At 49.1% G+C, this 20,339-nt stretch overlaps 1 protein-coding gene across 1 annotated transcript in view; it reads left to right on the top strand.

Moving 5' to 3' along the window:
- The window catches only part of LOC102818903 (glutamate receptor ionotropic, kainate 3-like), a 315,716-nt gene extending 295,735 nt beyond the window's left edge, over window positions 1–19,981 (top strand). The window contains exons 12-16 of the mRNA XM_006867616.1: window positions 491–609; window positions 2,910–3,127; window positions 15,598–15,820; window positions 16,324–16,574; window positions 19,787–19,981. Of these exons, the coding sequence (XP_006867678.1) occupies window positions 491–609; window positions 2,910–3,127; window positions 15,598–15,820; window positions 16,324–16,574; window positions 19,787–19,981 (1,006 nt within the window). The remainder of the gene's footprint in view (window positions 1–490; window positions 610–2,909; window positions 3,128–15,597; window positions 15,821–16,323; window positions 16,575–19,786) is intronic.
- The last annotated feature ends 358 nt before the right edge of the window (window positions 19,982–20,339 follow it).

Raw genomic sequence — 20,339 nt, 5'->3', positions numbered from 1 at the left:
CCCCCCCAGTTTTCGGCCCACAGTCCCTTTCCCTAATAGCTGCATGAGATTTAAAAGTACAGTTGTGCCTGTGTTTATTTAATCATTCCTCTGTTGAAGGACATTTAGGTTGTTTCCAGTGTTTTGTTTTGTTTTTTTTCAATTACAAACAATGCTTTGATAAACACCCTGTGTGTTTCTCTTTATGAACGCAGACGACTGTTTTTTTCTAGGGTGTATAATGAGTTGCAGAATTGCTGGGTTGAAGGGCATTTGCACTTTTAATTCTAACATATAATGCTGAATTGTGTTTATAACCAAGAAAGGGCACTCACAATAAAGAACCAGAAAGAAAAAGAAAATGGTCTGGATCCCCTCCCCAGCAGAACAATGAGGAAATTAATGTTTAGCACACAAATGTTTGCAAATTTTCCGTGCCCTGTAGCGTGGACACCCCTTCCCTCCTGTCTCCCCACAGTTCAGCCTGTTTGTTCCCCTTTTCCTGATGCAGGTTCAGCCCTTACGAGTGGTATGATGCTCACCCCTGCAACCCCGGCTCTGAGGTGGTCGAAAATAACTTCACTCTGCTCAACAGCTTCTGGTTCGGGATGGGGTCCCTCATGCAGCAAGGTATGCACCCTCTCCCTGGGTCTCCTCTCTCCAGGGAACCCATCATCATCTATGGAGTCAGCAGAACCAGCCCACACTCAGGGCAGCCTGCTGGGCCACCAGAAAAGGTCGACGGCTAGAATATGCAGAATGGCCTGGCTAAGTCCTGGTCCCAAGTCCCTACTCACCATCACTGCCTGGTTGGGCCTGGCTTGGAGCTGAAGCCTTAAACAGATAAACTGCTCCTCACTCATGGCATGCTGGATTCCTGTCCAGCACCTGCTGCTCCATCAGTGGTGGCCATAGAGCATCCTGCTTGCTGGGGCTGACCTTCCAGTGGCCTTACCACCATAGACTCTAGCTGAACAATTATGGACTGTGAGGGAGAGCGGTTGATAGAGAGACCATTGCAGGAATGAGATGGTAAGGCCCTCAGTCAATTCAGAAGTCGATCAAACATCTAATCAAGACGCACTGATAATTACTGGTGATTGGAATGCAAAAGTTGGAAATAAAGAGGGAGGATCGTAGTTGGAAAATATGGCCTTGATGATATAAATGATGCTGGAGAGCAGAGCACATGATAGAATCTTCATTTTTTTCAACAACATAAAAGGTGACTAAACACCTGGACCTTACCAGATGGAATACTGAAGGCTGTAATATGGATTGCACCTCAATTGGGCAAAAAAGAACATCCAATGGAACCCCAGGGAGGAAGTAGAAAGAGTGCTATTACATTGAGGGACTTACAATCAATGTCACAAAGCAAAATGATCCACACTGTCAAATGGAAACTAATTTGTTCCATTAATTTCACCCAAATTACAATAAAAACTTACCAAAAAAAGAAGTGATTCTCCCTTTAGGAGTTGTAGCTTGGGGTGACCAGGTAGATAGGTAGATGAGGCAGGGGTGGCTGGCTGGGGAGGGGAAGCTGAGGTACCTGGGTGGCTAGCTGGAGAGGGGAAGCTGAGGCACCTGGGTGGCTGACTGGGGAGGGGAAGCTGGGGCACCTGGGTGGTCTCTAGCAGCTAGAAAGTGACAGGCAGCTTTCAAGTGAAGGGCCTCATTCTGCGCCACTCTTAATGAGTGTCCTGAATCCTCACTTTGCGTCTTTGTCCATCACAACTGTGTTCGGTGACAGGAGAGACCTGGAAGCTCCTCCATGGAGTAATAGCTTCTCCTTTTCCACCTCCTGCCGCTATTCAAAGCGCAAGCCCCTGATGTATTCCCCGTGTGGTTTTGATTAGGAGGAGAAAAATAGTTATGTATTTGAAAAACTCTCCCTTGAGTGATTTCTTTGAGGGAAAAAAAAAATCATCCATATCAAAGCAGACACTTTTCAGATTGCAGGTCTAAATATTCTGGGAAGTTCAGGGGTCACTTGCTATTTAAATCTCTTGAAAGCCGCCTAGTTAATTACTTCAGTTAGAAGGTTTCATCTATATTGTGCTCCACATCCAAGGTCGGGGAAGAAAAGTGATATATTTTGGTGAAGAGCTTCATAAAATGTTGACTTTTCTCCTCCCACAAAGCACCACATAGCAATCTCGTATTTGTATACCGCTTATATTACTGACGCAGTTTCTCCTCCAATGGTATCATTGTGGCTTCTCAGTATTTGTACGAGGCTGGCACAAAGGAAGGACGATTCTCCTTCTCTACAGAGGCCAAGAGAGGGAAAGCGTCTGGTACAATATCACACAGAGGAGCAAAAGTCCCTCAAGAACCTAGAGTTTCTGACTTCCTGGGTTCTTTAAACTGGGACTGCGCAGGTGGTCTGTAGATGGAACTCAGAGAGACTGACAAGCCTGTGGAATGTTGTGCATGTCTTGTTCTAAGACAGTCATTCTTAACTTTTAGCCTGTGTTTGAATTACCTGCAGGGCTTATGAAAATAGATCGCAAGGCTTCTCCCCTAAAGTTACTGATCTAGTGGGTCCAGAATGAGGTCCTAGAATTTGCATTTCTAACAAGTTCTCAAGTGATGCTGATGTTACTGATATTACTGGCCCAGTGAGCACACTTTTGAGAATCACTTTTGAAGGAGTCCTGATGTGGCACTCTGGGTTAATGTGCTAGACAGCAAGGTCAGTTTGAACCCCAAGGTCAGCAGCCTAAGCTCACCAGCCGCTTCTTGGAAACCCTATACAGGGTCGCTGTGTGTCAGAACCAATGCATTGGTAATTAACAATAACAACAACTTGTAGAGGAAGAGTCTCAGCTCTTACCAGAGTCAACACAGTCTGTGACCCGGAAAGCTTCAGATAGCCTTAGTGGGAACCTTGTAAGGATTGCCTTTCTCTTCTCTCCCCACAGGCTCTGAACTGATGCCCAAAGCTCTGTCCACGCGCATTATTGGTGGCATCTGGTGGTTCTTCACACTCATCATCATCTCCTCCTACACTGCCAACCTGGCTGCTTTTCTGACCGTAGAACGGATGGAATCCCCCATCGACTCTGCTGACGACCTGGCCAAGCAAACCAAAATCGAGTATGGGGCTGTCAAGGATGGGGCCACAATGACCTTCTTCAAGGTGAGACCCTTTCCTTCCCATTGTAGCACCATGAGTTGGCCGAAGAAGAAAGGACACTTCTATCCTTCCTCCACCACAGAGTCAGTGAGTCCTCAGGACTCAGCCTCTCCCTCTTTGGGACCAGTTGACCTTGGGGAGCTGTAATGATGTGTACTAGTCCCAGCATAGATTCTAGAAGCTTCCACACTTGGGTCAAGCAGTGTGAATGTCCTGTGTTTCCTAAATCCTCAGCAGAGTACGGATGGGTGGAGAGAGAGGGAGCCCATAACCAGGCTTAGGGAACACTGGGCTTCCTGCCTTGGGCTTTGGGTCTCATCACCATCCACCTCCACGGGGATTGGTGAGCACCTCATCACAACGGAGGGCAGAGGAACCATATCCTCTAACCAAGAGAGGAAGCATAAACTTGAACACACGTTTAGGAACATGACTTCGCATGTCACATTCTAGAAATGCTGGTGTCTCAGATAAAGCCTCCGATCATTTGTCATGACTTTGTTGCTCCTTTCAGCTTTACAAGGTGTTGACTTAGTTCCCCAACATTTTTCACCTTCTAGACCAGGGTTTAGGAGACTCTTGATGGCTCTAAGAACAGTAGTTAGGAAGGTCCCTCCAGACATTGCTATAATATACCAAGAGCCATCCTCCCTGAGAGCTGACAGTGGGGTGCTAAACGCTGGGCTGTGTTTAGCCTTCATGACACATCCTCTAAGGGAGGTGCTCTAATTATTTCCATTTTATACATATGGAAGCAGAGACTCGGGGGTGGGAGGAGGAAGGGCTAAGCTCTTGTTCAAGGACTTGCAACTGATGGAGCCCGATACTGACGCACATCTGCCTCCCTCCAAAGCCCATGTTCTAGACCCATGGTCTCAGACCTGACCCTGCATCCAAATCACCGGGAGGACTTGCTAAAGCACAGATGTCTGGGCCCCACCTGCAGAGTTTGGGGTTCAATAGATCTCAGGGATGAAGCCTGAGAATGTTCATCTCTATCAAGATCCCAGGTGATGCTGGTGCTGCTGATGGTCCTGGAACCACAGAAGGAGAACCATGGCTTGAGTTATTTCTCAGAAACAGTCACGATTTGGGAACTCTATGGCTGCAGGTCCTATCCAGCCCTTTATTTGTTTAGTTATCAATCCATTGCTCAATGAGTCTGGGAAACTTGGTGGTTTCCCTTCTCTCTGGACCCTGGCATCTTTGCAGACTAAGCCTCTGAGTGACGGACGGAGCCTCCAATGGGAGCCTGAGCAAGGAGAAGCAGGAGGGACTGGCTAGGGAGCCTTCAGCTCCTGGCACTAGAGCCCTGACAGCAATCTTCCCCAGCCCAGTCTCCCCTCACCCCGCCCTGAGGTCAGAAGCAGCTGCTTAGTGAAGAGAAGAGAGAGAGGAAAGGGCTCCCTTTGGATGTTGCTGCTACCACTGGGAAGCTGCAAACAAGCTTCCTTAGGGGTCCCCACCCTGAGTATGCAGGCATTAAAAGCATGGGCTGGGTCCGATGCTGCCTGGGACTCTGTGTAAGTGAACATGATTGTGAGCAAGTGCGTGGTTCCGTGTGTGCAGGTAGCAGTGTGTAATACATGCATTGTGCCTTTGTGTACAAAGGCATGCACATATGTGCCCACGCCAAAGAGGTGCATGTGTATACTTGTGCTTGGCCATGAATGTCTGTCTCCTCATATGCACATATGTGCATATGTGTGCATACATCTCTGAGACTTGGGCATGTGCCTATGTCTGTGCATGTATGCAGGTATTGCTGGAGTGTTTACACGTATATGTGTATATGTGCAGTGTGCATGTGTGTCTCTGCTTGAATGTTCACATGGTGTGCCAGGAAAATGTGAGTGGAGAGGGGGGCTGGGCCTGTGTCTGTGTAATGAGCCATGTATGTGTGAGTGACACACACATATGGGTATAGTTGCCCGTGCATGCACATGTGCGTGTCATGCTCCGTGCACGTATATGTGTGAGCAAGCTTACTTGTGCCTACCCCCAGGCTGCAGCCCAGCCCTTGGACTGTGCCAGAGCATCTCTCATGCATTATGCATGAGCCCATCTCTAAACAGAGCTCCCGATCAAAGGGAAGCAGCATAAATAAGCCTGGTGCAGGCTCATTGCCGCTGATTGGCTGCCCTTGCTCCACTCCCTGTTAAAATGCTCAGATTGGCTTCCAAGAGCCCAGTCCCAGCTCCCCACTGAGCCGCTGTCCTCAGCATCAAACAGCACCTTTAGCAGTCTGCTCCGCCCTCACCCACCTTCCCTGCAAACAGTGCAGTGAGGAAGGCAGAGAAGGGACACAAATGCCACCTCCCAGCTGGGATGTTGGTGCCCAAAGCCGAGGCTCACAAGGTCCTGTCAGCCAGAAGCAGCAACTGCACATTCTTTTGCAGAACTAGCTCCACTCTCTTGCCCTCCTGATGGTCAATATGTCTGACTATGTTGTCCCTGCTTTCATTCAACTGGAGCTCTTCTTGCTTTCTCTTGGGCAGCGGCAGGGTTATGTAGGCAGAGAGGAGTCTGAACACGGACACTCTGACCCATCTCAGATAATGAGCTAGGAGTACAACACCCACCCAGCAGGTTGCTGGACCGTCTTCCTTCCTTTCCTGCCTCTGCCACCCTCTGTCCTCCCCAACTGAGTTCCTAGACTGATCATACCTCCTGCCCTGGGTCATGTGACAGCCTCCTTATTATCACAGAACATTTAAAAGTTACAATTGGAAGGAGATTTGAGTTCAATCTACAGAAACAGTAGCCCAGAGGGACTGGGTGATTTGCTCAAGATCACACAGCAGATTTGGTGGAGCCAAGACGCTAGGTCAGATATCCTGTCTCTGCATTCACAGATTTCCCACACCCAGGCCAGGATCCTCTCACGGCCATTAGAGCTTCACAGAGGTCAGCTCCAGAGAAGTACCCATGAGATATTTAGGAGATAGTGGTGCTGGTAGTGGTGTGCTGTGGAGTCGGTTCCAACTCATACCGACCCTGTATAGGGTTTCCGAGACTGTAAATCTTTATGGGAGCAGAAAGCTCTCCCAAGGAGCTACTGGTGGATTTGAACTGCTGACCTTGAAGTTAGCAGCCCAACTCGTAATCCACCAAGCTACCAGGGCACCTTTAGAAGATAATAGCATTTGTTAGACATTTACTATGTACTGGAGGAGTCTTGGTGTGGTACTGTACAATAACTGCAAAGTCAGCTGTTCAAACCCACCAACTGCACCTTGGAAACCCTATACAAGGTCATTATGAATTGGAACCAGCATAGTGGTTACGAATCGGGCTGCTAATCTCACGGTTAGCAGTTCAAAACTACCAGCAGTTCCGCAGGAGAAAGATAAGGCTTTCTGCTCCCGTAAAGATTTACAGCCTCAGAAACCCTGTACAGGGTCGCTATGAGTTGGAACCAACTCCACGGCACATAACAACAACAACAATGACTGTACTGGGAGTCTTGGTGTGGCGCTGCAGGATGATACTTTGGACCACAAGGTCGATTTGAACTCAAGGTGGCAGTTCAAACCCACCAGCTGCTCCTTGGAAACCTTACACAGGGTCACTACGAGTCAGAACCAATTTGAAGGCTTTTAACAACAACATCAACAACATGTGCTAGGCAGAGTCCCTGGGTAACACAAACAGTCAAGCATTCAGCGACTAACCAAAAGTTGGTGTGAATCTACCCAGAGGCAGGCACCTTGGAAGAAAGGCCTGGTGATCTGTTTCTGAAAGGTCACCATTGAAAATCCTATACATAGTTCTACTCTGACATGGGGTTACCATGGGTAGGAATTGATTCCGTAGCAGCTGACTATTCTCCATACCTTCTTTGTGTGCACTCTTATCATCCTCCTAACAAAAGTTGAAAGGAGGGATAATTACTGTTATCTTCTTTTTGCATATGATGAAAGTGAGGTTACTGATTTGTCACACAGCTGGTGGGAGTCCTGGTGTGGTGTTGTGGGCTAATGCATCAAACTGCAAAGTCATTTAAACTGCAAGGTCGGTGGTTCAAGCTCACCAGATGCTCCTTAGAAACCCTATACAGGGTCACTATGGGTCGGAATAGATTCGACAGCACTTAACAACCCAGCTAGTGAAACACAGAGCTGGGATTTGTACCCAAGTCATCTGGTTCTGGTGCCCAGGCGCTTTGTCTCAATGCCTGTATTGTCTTTCTAAGGACCCAGCCTCAGTCCTCAGGCGTCTAGGAAGAGGGAAGCCACAGTACGTTGAACCACGTCCCCAGCCTATACACAGTACCGGCACAAATAATGCATGTGCAGTGGGTGCCATTGTTGAGTTAATGGATGGATATGTGAAAAATGGCAGGAGTCAAGTGGAGCACATGTCAGAGATGGTGTTGAGGACAGAATGCCAGCAAATAGCACCTCTTAAGACAAGCTTCATTTCTGTGGTTAGCATGTGCTCTTGGTTCAGTCCCCTGACTGAGAATAGAACAGCAGGAAGGAAATCCATTCTTGTCCAAGGACACAACAGCAGGAAGTGGGATGTCAGGCACTGGGAGCTCTGGATGGCTCAGTCCCACCCATGCAGCCTGGAAAGTGGGTGGTCCCATCATTCCAAAAGAAATTGCATCGGAAGAATTGTCAGGGAGTGGCAGACATCACAAACAGCGTCTCCAATGTTGTCCTCCCTCCGTCTTGGAAGATAAAAATTAATTAGAAGATGAAAAAGGAGGCCTTTGAAAGCTCTGCTTGGCTGTAAAAATCTGTAGGCAAAATGTAAAGGAGAACATTGGGAAAGGGAGTTTGTTGGTGGGGAGGGCCAGGCAGCTTTGAAGGGAGAGGATGTCAGAAGACAGCTGCTACTCCAAGGATTTAGCCCTCTTCCAGCTCTAGGGATGCAGAGAGGAAATCACAGGTGGGAGACACTGGAGGAGTAATGGCTCAGGAAAGGGTTGGGAGCTAGGGGCCGAGAATTGTCAAGCCCCCTTCATCCCATTTCCTTTACCTGGCTCTAGCATCCAGTCCAGCCCTGCCTTCCAGCTGCACAGCACACTCTGCCCTGTTGGGGGCTTTGAAGGACAGTCCCCTAGCTCATCTTCTCCACCTTAGGAATGATGCAGCTGCCTCCAGCATCTGCTGGCCTTTCCCATATAGAAGGTTAGCCCCGCCTTCTAGCTGAAGTGAGGTGGGACGACAGCAATGCAATAACCAGAGTGAATGCAGATACTCAGCAAAGTAGCATCTGTTTCAAAGTCAGACTGACCAGGCACTGAGTCTTGGGTGTTGTCTCTCCTGGTGACCTTGGTCAAATCACTTCACTTATTTACCTGTATAACTCAGTACAGGTGAGATACTGATACCCACCTTGCAGGAATTAGCGAGAGGATTCAATGAACTCTTATGAGTATAGTGGTTAGCTCAGGCACACAGTAAGCATTTCTAAGGGGGAAATGTTTCTGGGAATGTTGCATTATTTTTCAATTCCATTTTTTCAAAGAGTTCATACTCTTTGAAGCCTACTCATATAAAAGGATTTTTCCTCTGAACGCCACCCCTCTCACCCCAAGTTAGTTGGCTGACTAAAGATGGCGAAGCAGGTGGGACACTCTGTCTCCTGCCCTGCAGCCTCTCCTGAAGAAAAAGTTCAATCCTTTCCGCATTGGAGAGGGACCAGCCAGTGGGCACCTGGAGGAGACCCCTTCTTTCCAGGGCCTTCAGAACTGGACTTGCTGGGCTTTGTAGATGACACTAGCACTTACCATTGGGGAGGGGGGTGCCACCTGCCTGTGCAGAAAGAAGTCAGTACTTCAGGGCCAGTAATGACTGTAAAATGATTAAGACCCTCCCTGTGCGTTTAGTTTTCACATCTATAAAATGGGTATAATCACAGCGCCCACCTCATGGCATCGTTCAGACTATTCGATAAGATAATCCTTGTGACTGGGTAGACTTAATACCTGGCACAGAGTGGGTGTGCCATAAATGGTAACAATTTGTGTTGTTTATTGTGTCAAAGTGGTAGGCTTGTCCAGCCCACAGACATACTGGGGACCACACGTGGCTTCTGTATACTAATTAGTTGTCAGTATTTGAATTTTGGGAGACCCTTACTACCACTTGTTCCGTGGGAGAAAGATGAGGCGTTCTGCTTCCGTAAAGATTTACAGCCTTGGAAACCCTGTACAGGGTTGCTATGAGTCGGAATCGACTCCACGGCACATAAGCACCATCACCACCTTGCATTTAAGAGCATTCAGATTCCCAGCTTCTTGAAATGAAAGATTTGAAGACATGGTGGAGCTGGTATTCCATAGAGCACCAATTATCAGGAGCTGAGAGGTTATTGGTTACCTCTATTTGACCAGATTCCCACCCAGCCTTCTGGCCTGTCAGCATATCAGTTTTCTGCCTCTGAGAACTGAGTTGTTTCATTTCCATAGCACCTCTATACTATAGAGATTGTTGTTGTTGTTGTTAAGTGCCATGGAGCCGGTTCCAACACATAGCGACACTGTATAGGATTTCTGAGGAGCAAGTGGTAGAGCTGAGCTGCTGACTTTGTGGTTTGAAGTCCAGTACTGATCCTACAGGACCACACCCATTTCCAAATGAAAACACCAAGCCCTCAAGAAACTAAGGCTCCTCAAAGAGAACTAAGGAGTCCCTGGGTGGCACAGATACTTAAACTAAAAAGTTGCTGGTTCAAATTCCACTCAAAGGTGCCTCTCACAAAAGGTCTTGCAGTCTGTTTCTGAAAGGTCACGGCCATGAAGACCCTGTGGAGAAGCTCTGCTCGGCACACAGGGGGTGGCCATGCATAAGAAGCAACTGGAGGACTATGGGAAAAAGACACAACAAAGGCAACCACCAAGCACTTCCGGAGCACTTCCTGGGGGCCAGGCTCTGTGCTAAGCATTTCACACGCCTCTTCCCATGGAATGTTCATGGTAGCCCCAATCAGCAGGCAGTATAATATTATAACCCAATTTTACAGTGAGGCGGGAAGACGTGAAATCATTTGCTGTGGTCCCAGAAGGAGCTGTCATTTGAACCCAGAGTCCAGCCGCATTTCCCCCAACACATGGAACTGACCCCTCCCATTGCCTGCACCCCAGCCTGCAGACCTCATGTCCTTCCTCCTTCTGCAGAACTCTGTACAGGTAGTGGGGACCAATGATGCTACCACCAGGCAGAGGCAGTGATCTCAGGCAGGAGTCCTGGTCCCCACAGAAATAGCCCAAGAGAAGTGATTAACTCCTCAAGAACTTGGATCTGATAAGGCCAAAGACTGCACCCAGGGATAAGAAAGCCAATTAATTTGAAAAAGGGTGTCTTATTTCTAATATGGAAAATACCCAGGGTCTTGCATGGAATCAGAGCACTGCTGCCTCCCTGCACGCATGCCCCGGGATCCAGATCCCTTTGGAATTGATATATATTTAGATATATTCGTATATACATTCTCTTGTACAGAAATTTTAAATTCTCAAGATTAAGTATCTTCAGTTGGAGAAAATCAATTTACTTCTTTGAAGAGGCTAGAATGGAAAGTCGTGAGCCTGAAACTTACTTTCTTGCCAATTTCACTGATAAATAAAGCAACTCTGTCTTGGCACTTTGCCCTGTATTGGCTGCGCCCAACGATGCCATTAATTGATTTGGGTGGCTGGCCCTGGAACAGTACTTATTAAGGTTCCCTCTGGAGCAGGTCAGGTGGGATGACACAGGAGCCATAGGTATGTGGGACCCATTTCCTAGGAGGGTGACTCCAGACCAATGACCAGAACCCAGGCATCTGTTGACTAAGTCCAGAGAGACAGGAGAAGGGCCTGAGAATCAAGGCGGTATTTTGGCTTCTTCCCTCCCTGCCTCAGGGCAGAGGGAAACTTTTCAGGGATGTGCTCCAAGAATCTCAGAATAGCCTAAGGATAGAAGGTCAGGACTTACAGGGAACCAGAGACTGTGAACGAATGTGGTTGAAAATGGGACCTCCTAGGGAGTCCTGGTGTGGTGCTGTGGGTTAATGCGCCAGACTGCAAAGCCATTTGAACTGCAAGGTCGGCAGTTCAAGTTAACCGGCTGCTCCTTGGAAACCTTATACAGGGTCTCTATGGGTCGGAACCGACTCGACAGCATTTCACAACAACAAAGGGAGTTCTGGTGTGGCACTGCAGGATAAGCACTGGACTGCAAGGTTAGTTTGAACTGAAAGGCCAGTGGTTCAAACCCACCAGCTGCTCCTTGGAAACCCTATATAGGGTTGTTATGAGTCAGAACCAACTTGACAATACTTAACAACAACAACTAAGATAAAGGACAAGTATCACTGACTAGTCATTGTTGTTAAGTGCCATCGAGTTAGTTCAGACTTATAGCAACCCTGTATGGGGTTTCTGAGGAGTAGCTGGTAGGCTTGAACTGCTGACCTTGTGGTTCTCAGTCCAGTGCTGATTGTACGGCACCACATCAGGAGTCTAGGTGGCCATTACAGGGCAGCAAATTTTAGATCTATCTCTGTAAAGGTAGTGGAGGTAGTGATTTGTCCACACTGGAGGTGAGAAAGTTTACTGTAATATCTTGAAGCAGCCAGGTGATACTTCACTTCTTGCTGCCACCTCCCATTGCAACTGCCCTGGCGCTCTGGTTTTCTTTCAAATCTTCCTCATTTTGTTCCTTCACCTACTCATGGCTTCACGTGTCTTTCCTCAAAGCCCATCTGTCCCAACACTTCCCCCAACCTCCAACTGAAATTTCTGTCTCCATTTATGGTGTCTTGTTACTGGAAAGAGCATATGTTTTAGTGTCAGGCAAGTCTGTGTGCGTGAGGAATAGGGTGGTGGCACAGAGAGAAAATTGGAGAATCTTTGTCAAGATTCTTCTGTCAGGACCTGAGATTTGTTAGATGAGTGACTGGGGAAATAAGTTAATAAGATGGGAATGGTGGATGGATGGTTGTTGTTGTGTGCCGTTGAATTAGTTTTGACTCATAGAAACCCTGCATAGGGTTTCCGAGGCTATAAATCTTTACAGGAGCAGAAACCTTCTTCTTTCTCCCACAGAGCAGCTGGTGGATTTGAACTGCTGAACTTGCATTTAGCAGCTCAACATGTAACCCGTTATGCCACAAGCACTCCCAGATGGATGGCAGAATGATGGATAGATGGGCTGAGGGATGCCTGGGTAGATGCCTGGGTGAGTGGGTAAATAGTTAAGAGACTAGGTGGATAGTTAGATCGTTAGTTGAATGAATTAGTGGGTAGATAGTATGTGGGTGAGTTGGTAAAAGCATGAACAAATGAATGAGGAGATGGATGGATGATTGATCAGTCGATTACTCAATCAATTGAAGATTTAATGGGTGGATGTTTTAGGGGACATAAGGGAAAAGGGCCTTATGTATCGCTGGTTCCCATCTCCAGTGGAAAGGGGAGAATTTGGAGACCAGGGGAGAGGAACTGGGATGGCAGGTGTTACTGAAGGGAGAATGGTATTTAGGTTGTAGGAACCAGGATGTTGAAGTGTCTGAGAAGCGTGTGTATCTAATGACGCAGGGGCATTTGGACTTGGAGAATCTGATTGTAGGAATAACTGGAATTGATGATTATCTGAGAAAGCAACTGTATTGGGAGCAGAAGTAGCTTGAGGGAATGTGAGAGTGAGAAAGTATATTAGTTTTCTCTATCTGTGGCACTGTGGGATGAAGCCCTGGACAGCAAGGTCAGTTTGAAGCACAAGGTCAGTGATTCAAACTCATCTGCCGCTCATTGGAAACCCTATGCAGGGTTGCTATGAAACAGAATGACTCGATGGCTCTTAACAACAACAACATATAATAAAATAAACAACATTTATTATCTTACCATGGCTGTGGGTCAGGAATCCAGTGCAACTTAGCTGAGTCGTCTGGCTCTGGGTCCCTCACAGGCTACTCTGAGTTGCAGTGTCACTGAGGCTATGTGATCTCAAGGTAGATCCTATAAGAGAATCTGATTCCGTGCTCTGGAGTTGTTGGGCTAAGGCTTCAGCTCTTCACTGACCATTGGCCAGAGACTGCCAGTGTTCCTTACCACACACATCTCTCCTGAGGGCAGCTCACCGGATGCTAACTCGCTTCCACCAGAGAAAGCCAGCAAAATGGAAGTCTGATCCCTTATATCCTAAATTTGGAAGTGCCATCACTTTGGGGAGAAGTTTGATTGAGAAGATACTAGGTCCTCAAGGAAAAAGGACTACCCAAGGGAGAGAATACCAGGAGGCAGGGATCCTTGGGAGCCACTGAGAAGCCATATGCTACGGCACAAATCTGAGGAGGAAGAGTAGCAAAGTCAGAAAGGAATGGATGGAGTAAAAGACGTTGGAGGTGGGAGAATGTGCACATCAGAATTGTCTAGAAAATAAGAAACGTCAGGGGCTAAGGAGAGCTAGAAATCAGGAAGGCTTGGGAGGGTGGCCTGGTTGGGTTTGGAGAAGCTCTGGCCATGAGTCAGTGGAAGTGGATGAGTGCTGGGAAGTGGAAAGGATGCTGAGCAGACAGACTATCTGCAGATCACCAAAGCTTTGGAGGCAAGAGCTGCAGCAGAGAGGGAGTTGCTGTGGAGCAGGAACAACTGAACGCCAGACACACAGGGTGGGGAGAGCTGGGAGCAGTCTGAGGCTTTGATTTGGGGACAGATGAATGTCAAGGCAGGGGAAGCGACTGCTCATCCATGAAGTTGCCCAGGCCCTATACCCCAGGGAGGCCTTCTCAGTGCCCTGTTGATTCTAAGCTGGAATTCCAAGTGGGGAGCCTGCCCACAGCTTTCGGGGCTCCTTCCTGTCCTCATTGCCTCACGCTCCAGGTGGGCTTGAGTCTCCAGGCACCCATTTTTGGAGTGGCAGACCAGAGCTAGAAAATGCCCAAGAGAGGAAAGTGAAGGTATACTTTCTCCCCAGGCCCCCCACCCCACCCACCTGTGAAGCAGGCACAATTCCTCCTCATCCCAAGCCCTGCACCAGCCTGTTGGAGTGCACCCATGCTGTCAGGCACACCGGAGCTGGGCTGAGTGCCAGTCAGACAGGCTGACATCACAGACAGGCACAGCCAGACTTGGAAACAGCCGGGACAATGGGGCCTACAGAGCCACCTGCTCCCTTGAGCTCAGCGGGGGTAGGGCCAGTCTCTCCAGGGAAACAGGCAGGCAGCTGGCAGCCACAAAATTCCCAAGAAAACTTGAGTGCCACCACCCTGCCCTACTCCATCTCTTCAGATCACAGAGTCTACTCTGCTCCAAGGCTGCTCTCCTGGCCCCAGCATCCTCTCTGAGTTTCCCTGGCCAGGTACAATATCAGCCCTGATCTCGGGGGTGCTGGTTCTGCTGTGTTGCAGGGTCCAGCCCAGGACTTTCTGGCCATAAGCCATAAGGAGGGGCCCACAGACCACCTGCTCTAACTGCCGCCACGTCTCTCCTCTCTGCAATTCCCACCCTGCCTCTCACTGTAGTAAAGTAGAGCAGACAGGATCCCTTCCTTCAAACGACAGCTTTCCCTGGAACACAGCATCAAAGATAGGGATCTGCTCTGTTGATGTAGGAGCGGGGCTGAGAACCCATGGAGCAAGTCCTCATTAGTACCTCCCTCCTCTCACCCCGGCAGTGGTTCCTGGGAGATGGTAGCCACATGGTTAAGAGCTTGAACCAGACAGATTTTTAGTATCCAGGTAACCTTAGGCAAATTACTCAGTCAGGCCTCAGTTTGCCTGTCTGTAAAATGGAGCTGATGATAGTACCTGTCTCCTGTGATAGCTATGAAGAATTAATGGGCTGCTATAGGAAGGAGCTCTGGTAGCGTAGTGGTTGCGTATCGGGCTGCGAACCTTAAGGTCAGCAGTTTGAAACTACCAGCCTCTCCGTGGGAGAAAGATAAGGCTTTCTACTCCCGTAAAGATTTACACCCTCGGAAACTCGGAAACCCTGTACAGGGTCGCTATGGGTCGGAACCAACTCGATGGCACTTAACAACAATAACAATAGGTAAAGCACTTAGGAGAAAGTCTGTATATAGTCATTGTTTAATAAATGTTCAAACCAAACCCATTGCCATGAAGTCCATCCTGATTCATGTTGACCCTATGTAGGGTTTTCAAGGCTGTAAATCTTTACAGGAGCTGCCAGCCTTATTTTCTCCAATGGAGCAGCTCATAGGTTTGAACTGCCAACCTTTTGGTTAGCAGCCCAGTGCTTATCCTATAGCACCAGTTAGTGTGAAAACCACTTCTGTGATGACATAGAATCACAAGTTTCTAGGTAGGTGGACTTGAGTCTGAATCTCGGCTTTGTCGTCTACCAGCTGTGTGTTTGGGGACCTGTCCTTCCAGAGCCTCAGTTTCCACATCTGATCAATGGGTTGGGTGGCACTCCTTACTCTGAGGACTGTAGACAGAGTTCATGTAGTGCTTAGTCCTTGGTGTGCCCTGTATGTAACTGTATGTGAATGACTCCTCCCTCTGTGGCTCAGAAATCCAAGATCTCCACCTTCGAGAAGATGTGGGCCTTCATGAGCAGCAAGCCCTCGGCTCTGGTGAAGAATAATGAGGAGGGCATCCAGAGGACCCTGACCGCGGACTACGCACTGCTCATGGAATCCACGACCATCGAGTACGTCACCCAGAGGAACTGCAACCTCACCCAGATTGGGGGTCTCATCGACTCCAAGGGCTACGGCATTGGCACACCCATGGGTGAGCGAAGGGACCACAGGCGGGAGGGTGGGCGTGTATACACAGTGTCTGCCTCACTGTCCCCGCTGGGTCCATTCAGTCTAGAGAGTTGACATTTACTCATCCACAGAGGGATGGAAACCTGGACCTCGTGAGGTCAGCCCTGGACTATGCAAATAGGAACTGGACAAAACCACAGTGGGAGGAGTCGATTCTCAGAAGTCATGCCCATCTCCCTCACCCCACCCTGTGGCTGGTTACAGCACAGATGCATAGGGCCATTCAGGACCCTGTGGGTCACCGCACCCCTACTGATGCAGCTTAGCTGCTCTGGACCTGCCAGGGCTCTGTGGGCCCACGTATTCCTGAGCTAGTCCCGTCCTCCCTGAATTAGGACATAGATTTAAAGAGGGACCTTGCAGTGGTGGGGTCCTTCTGTTCATGGGGCTCTACGTGGGGTGAGGATGGTGGCGAGCACAGAGGCTGCCCTGCCACTGACAGCAGGGTCCCTGTCCCCCACTCAGGCTCCCCGTACCGGGACAAGGTCACCATCGCCATCCTGCAGCTGCAGGAGGAAGACAAGCTGCACATCATGAAGGAAAAGTGGTGGCGGGGCAGCGGCTGTCCGGAGGAAGAGAACAAAGAGGCCAGCGCTCTGGGCATCCAGAAGATTGGGGGCATCTTCATCGTCCTGGCCGCTGGGCTGGTCCTATCTGTGCTGGTGGCTGTGGGCGAGTTTGTGTACAAGCTCCGTAAAACAGCTGAGCGAGAGCAGGTGAGACTGCACAGAAAAGAGAGAGAAGAAGAAGGGCGGGATTTCTGCTGGGTTCACACCTCCTCTGTGCCAAGCCAAGAGCCTTGGTGGCACCATGGTGAAAGTGCTCAACTGCTAACCAGAAGGTTAGTGGTTTGAATCTAGCAGCAGCTCCTCTGGAGAAAAATGTGGCAGTCTGCTTCTCTCAAGACTTGGAGCTTTGGAAACCCTGAGAGGCAGTTCTACTCTGTCTTTATAGGGTCCTCCTGAGTCACAACCAACTCGACGCCAGTTGGTTTGGTTTTCTGGTTTATGTGCCAAGCACAGGAGGCCCTGGTGGCCCAAATGACAAAGCACGGGGCTAGTAACTGAAAGGTTGGTAGTTCAAACTTACGTCGAGGCTCCTCGGGAGTAAGACCTAGCAATGTGTCTCCCAAAGGCCACAGCCTTGAAAGTCCTAAAGAGCAGTTCTACTCTGCAGAAGTGCAACAGTAACCAGCAATGTGCCAGCCACTCTGCTGTCTCATCTCACTCCCCTCTGTGCCCTCTGTGTCTGGTCCATCAGGAAATGGCTGCCAGTTGTGCCTCTCACCCACGCACCGATTCTGACCACCTTTCCCCATTGCTGTCGCTCCACCCTAGGCCAAGCCCCCACCACTCCCAGCCTGGACCACACACCAGTCTCCAAGTCGGCCTTCCTGCCTCCATGCTCCTCTCTGCCTGTCACTCTCCAGACAACAGCAGTGCCCTTTCCATAGCGAATCCAAACCATATCCTTCCCCTGCATCGAGGCCTCCAGGGTAATTGTTGAAGCTGGGTGATGGTTACATAGGGCTTCATTATACTGTTCCCTCTACTTTTGCATAGATTTGAAAATTTCCATAATCAAAAGTTTAAAAAAAGAGTTAAGAGGGCCGACCCAGGCATGCAGGCGGTAGACCAAGGCTCAGCCTGTCTGATTAATTCAAGTGTGGTTGGGGCAGTGGCTCTGGGCTCTAGCTGCAAATTAGAATCACAGGAAGAGAATTTTTTAAGTGCTAATGCCCTGGCCTCAGTCCCAGAGATTCGGTTTTAATTGGTCTAGATGGGGCCTGGCATTGGCAGCTTAAGAAAGAGTACAGGGTGAGTAGAGGGTGCACATCCTTGTAGAGGGCTGCTGGACTTGGGGGAAACCTCCCACTCACAGTTCAAAGGGATGCAGGTCCAGCATGGAGGGAGGTGCCATTTAAGACATGCGTGGAAGAGACCATTCAAAGGGAGCCGCTTATACATCCATCAACGTGAGATCCTTCAAACCAGTGAGCAAGCTCAAGTCCACAAAGAAGAGGGGAATGCTGATACTCACTTAGCAGGAGGGTAAGGAAAAGGATACTCCCCTGTGTTGCTGAGGGGAATCCAAGTGGGCATATCACTAAACGCACCCTCACAGTGTGTTCTTCGGAGTCTTTCAAAGTCTCCGTACACATTGAAGAGTCAGGTTTGACTTTTAACAATGCACTCTGTGGAAGTGCTAAGGGTAGGTGTTGTTTTATTCACAAGGATGTTCGTTGAAGTGTTCATTAAAACATGAAAAACTGGGGGGGAGAACAAAATGTCCAGCAGTCCCCACTTCCATCCAGTCCATTCCAAACCCTATGTAGGGTTTCAGAGACTGCAAATCTTTGCAGAAGCATAAAGCCTTTCTCTCTCCCAAGGAGCGACTGGCAGATTCAAACTGCTGACATCATAGATAGCAGCCCAATGTGTAACTAAATGATACCGTATCAAACACAGCAACCACTAAATTCTTGAAGGAGTCCCATTATTACAGTTGGAATGCACTCCAAATTCTACACTGGAAGCAAAAGGCTCTTGCCCACCTCTCTGAACTCCTTTCTACCCTTTCTGTCTTCCTTCCATTCCTGTCTAGTCTGTAATATGCCAAGGGCATTTCTACCTCAGGGCTTTTACACCTGCTACTCTGCTCACTGAGAATGCTCTTCTCCCAGAACACCAAGGTTTCAGCTCAAAGGCCACCTCCACCTGGCCCACTCCCAGCTTCTGTTTTATTCCCTCCACAGTCCACATCACTCTCAGACATTCTGTGTTGGCTCATCTGCTTATTGCTTTTTTCAATCCCATTATTACATCATGAACTCCCTGAGGGCCTGGATGTTGTCTTCCTCACTGCCTTATCTCTTGCACCAAAACTGTGTCTGGCGCATAGCAGGGTCCCATAAGTACATGTGGAAAGGGAAGGAAGGAGAGATAATAGTCTGCATTTAGTGGGTGAGAAAGGGAGGCTCAGAATAGAGCCAGAATTCAAAGCCAAGTGCCCATTTTCCTGTTCCACCTGACTTGCACATAGCAGTCTGGGTGATAGTGCTACTAGGTAAGTTGAGGCATGGACAGTTCCCCTCCTTACAAGCCACAGGTCAACCTCTGGTAGTTGGTCTCATAGAAGCCAGTGCACCTGAGGCAGCCTGCACTCCCGCTGTCCCTCTTGGCCACCCACAGGGACCTAGATTCAGGGCCCCTGACACCCAAACACACTGCAGGGAGCACCTCCCAGTTGCTCACCTTGAGAAAGTAGACTTTCTAGAGTGGAGGAGGGGACTGCTGGTCCTTAGCTGGAAGCTTTTCTCGGAGCTTCCACTCTAGTGGTTTTGAGCCCTGATTCTGGACCAAGCAAGTGCAGGAGGTGGGGCTCACAGAGATGATCCTGGCTGTGTCTTGCCTTCTGAATCTAAAGGAGGAAAACTCAGGCAGGCCAACTAGAGCTCTTCAAACTTTACTGTGTGTGCCCATCAGCTGGGGATCTTATTGAAATATAGATTCTGATTCAGCAGGTCTGGGGTGAGACCCCTGGCCCAGAATATCTAACCCACTTCTGAGTTCTGGTGATGCAGCTGGTCCCTGGCCCACATCTAAGCTGTCTTGATGTGGGGAGGCGAAGGGAGATGAGCTCTCAGAGCCCTGAGAGAGCAGAGGACAGGGTTTTGTATCCTGGCCTTGCTTCTTGATCTTGGATAGTCCCTTCTCTCTAAACCTCAACTTCCTCATCCGTAAAGTGCGGATAAGGTGATAATACCTGTTCTACCTATGTTAGTTTCCAAACTGCTATACAAACTAATCATTTTGCAGGAGTCCAAGGGGTGGGTAAGGTGAAGGTATTAGAAAGATGGCGGGAAGAAGGGGCGGAGTCGGCTGGAACACCCGGACCAGGTCTCACCTTTGTGCCTCTTTTCCTCCAGCGTTCTTTCTGCAGCACCGTGGCCGATGAGATTCGTTTCTCCCTCACCTGCCAGCGTCGCATCAAGCACAAACCCCAGCCTCCTATGATGGTCAAGACTGATGCTGTCATCAACATGCACACGTTCAATGATCGCCGGCTTCCAGGCAAGGACAGTGTGACCTGCAGTACATCACTGGCTCCTGTGTTCCCCTAGGCACAGGCCAGGTGGGGACCTCAGGTCGGAGGTAGGGCATAGGAAAGCAAAGGAGCTTGGAAGGAACGTCCCCTGTCTCCCTACGCTGGGCTTGGGGATCAGAGCTGCTGCCTGTCTTTTGAGCCAGGAGCTCCTGTGCCCTCCCTACCAGGAAACCAGCAGCCTCCGGCCAGCTGTGTGGGTTTCATTTGTCTCTCATTTCTTCTCTGGATTTCTAAAGCTACCAGCTGAGACAGCCAAGGCCAAAGGAAGCACATGCCTCTCTCAGGCCAAACTCACCCGCTCTTCAACTCTCCTCTGAAGCCAAGTGTGTCTGCCATGGCCCTGCAGAGGCCAGAGGAAATGGGAGACAGCTCGT

The sequence above is a fragment of the Chrysochloris asiatica genome, unplaced genomic scaffold, assembly GCF_000296735.1.
Source record: "Chrysochloris asiatica unplaced genomic scaffold, ChrAsi1.0 scaffold00106, whole genome shotgun sequence".
NCBI lineage: Eukaryota > Metazoa > Chordata > Mammalia > Afrosoricida > Chrysochloridae > Chrysochloris > Chrysochloris asiatica.
The sequence above is the reverse complement of the archived record's forward strand: the minus strand, read 5'-3'. Positions and strand labels throughout refer to the sequence as shown.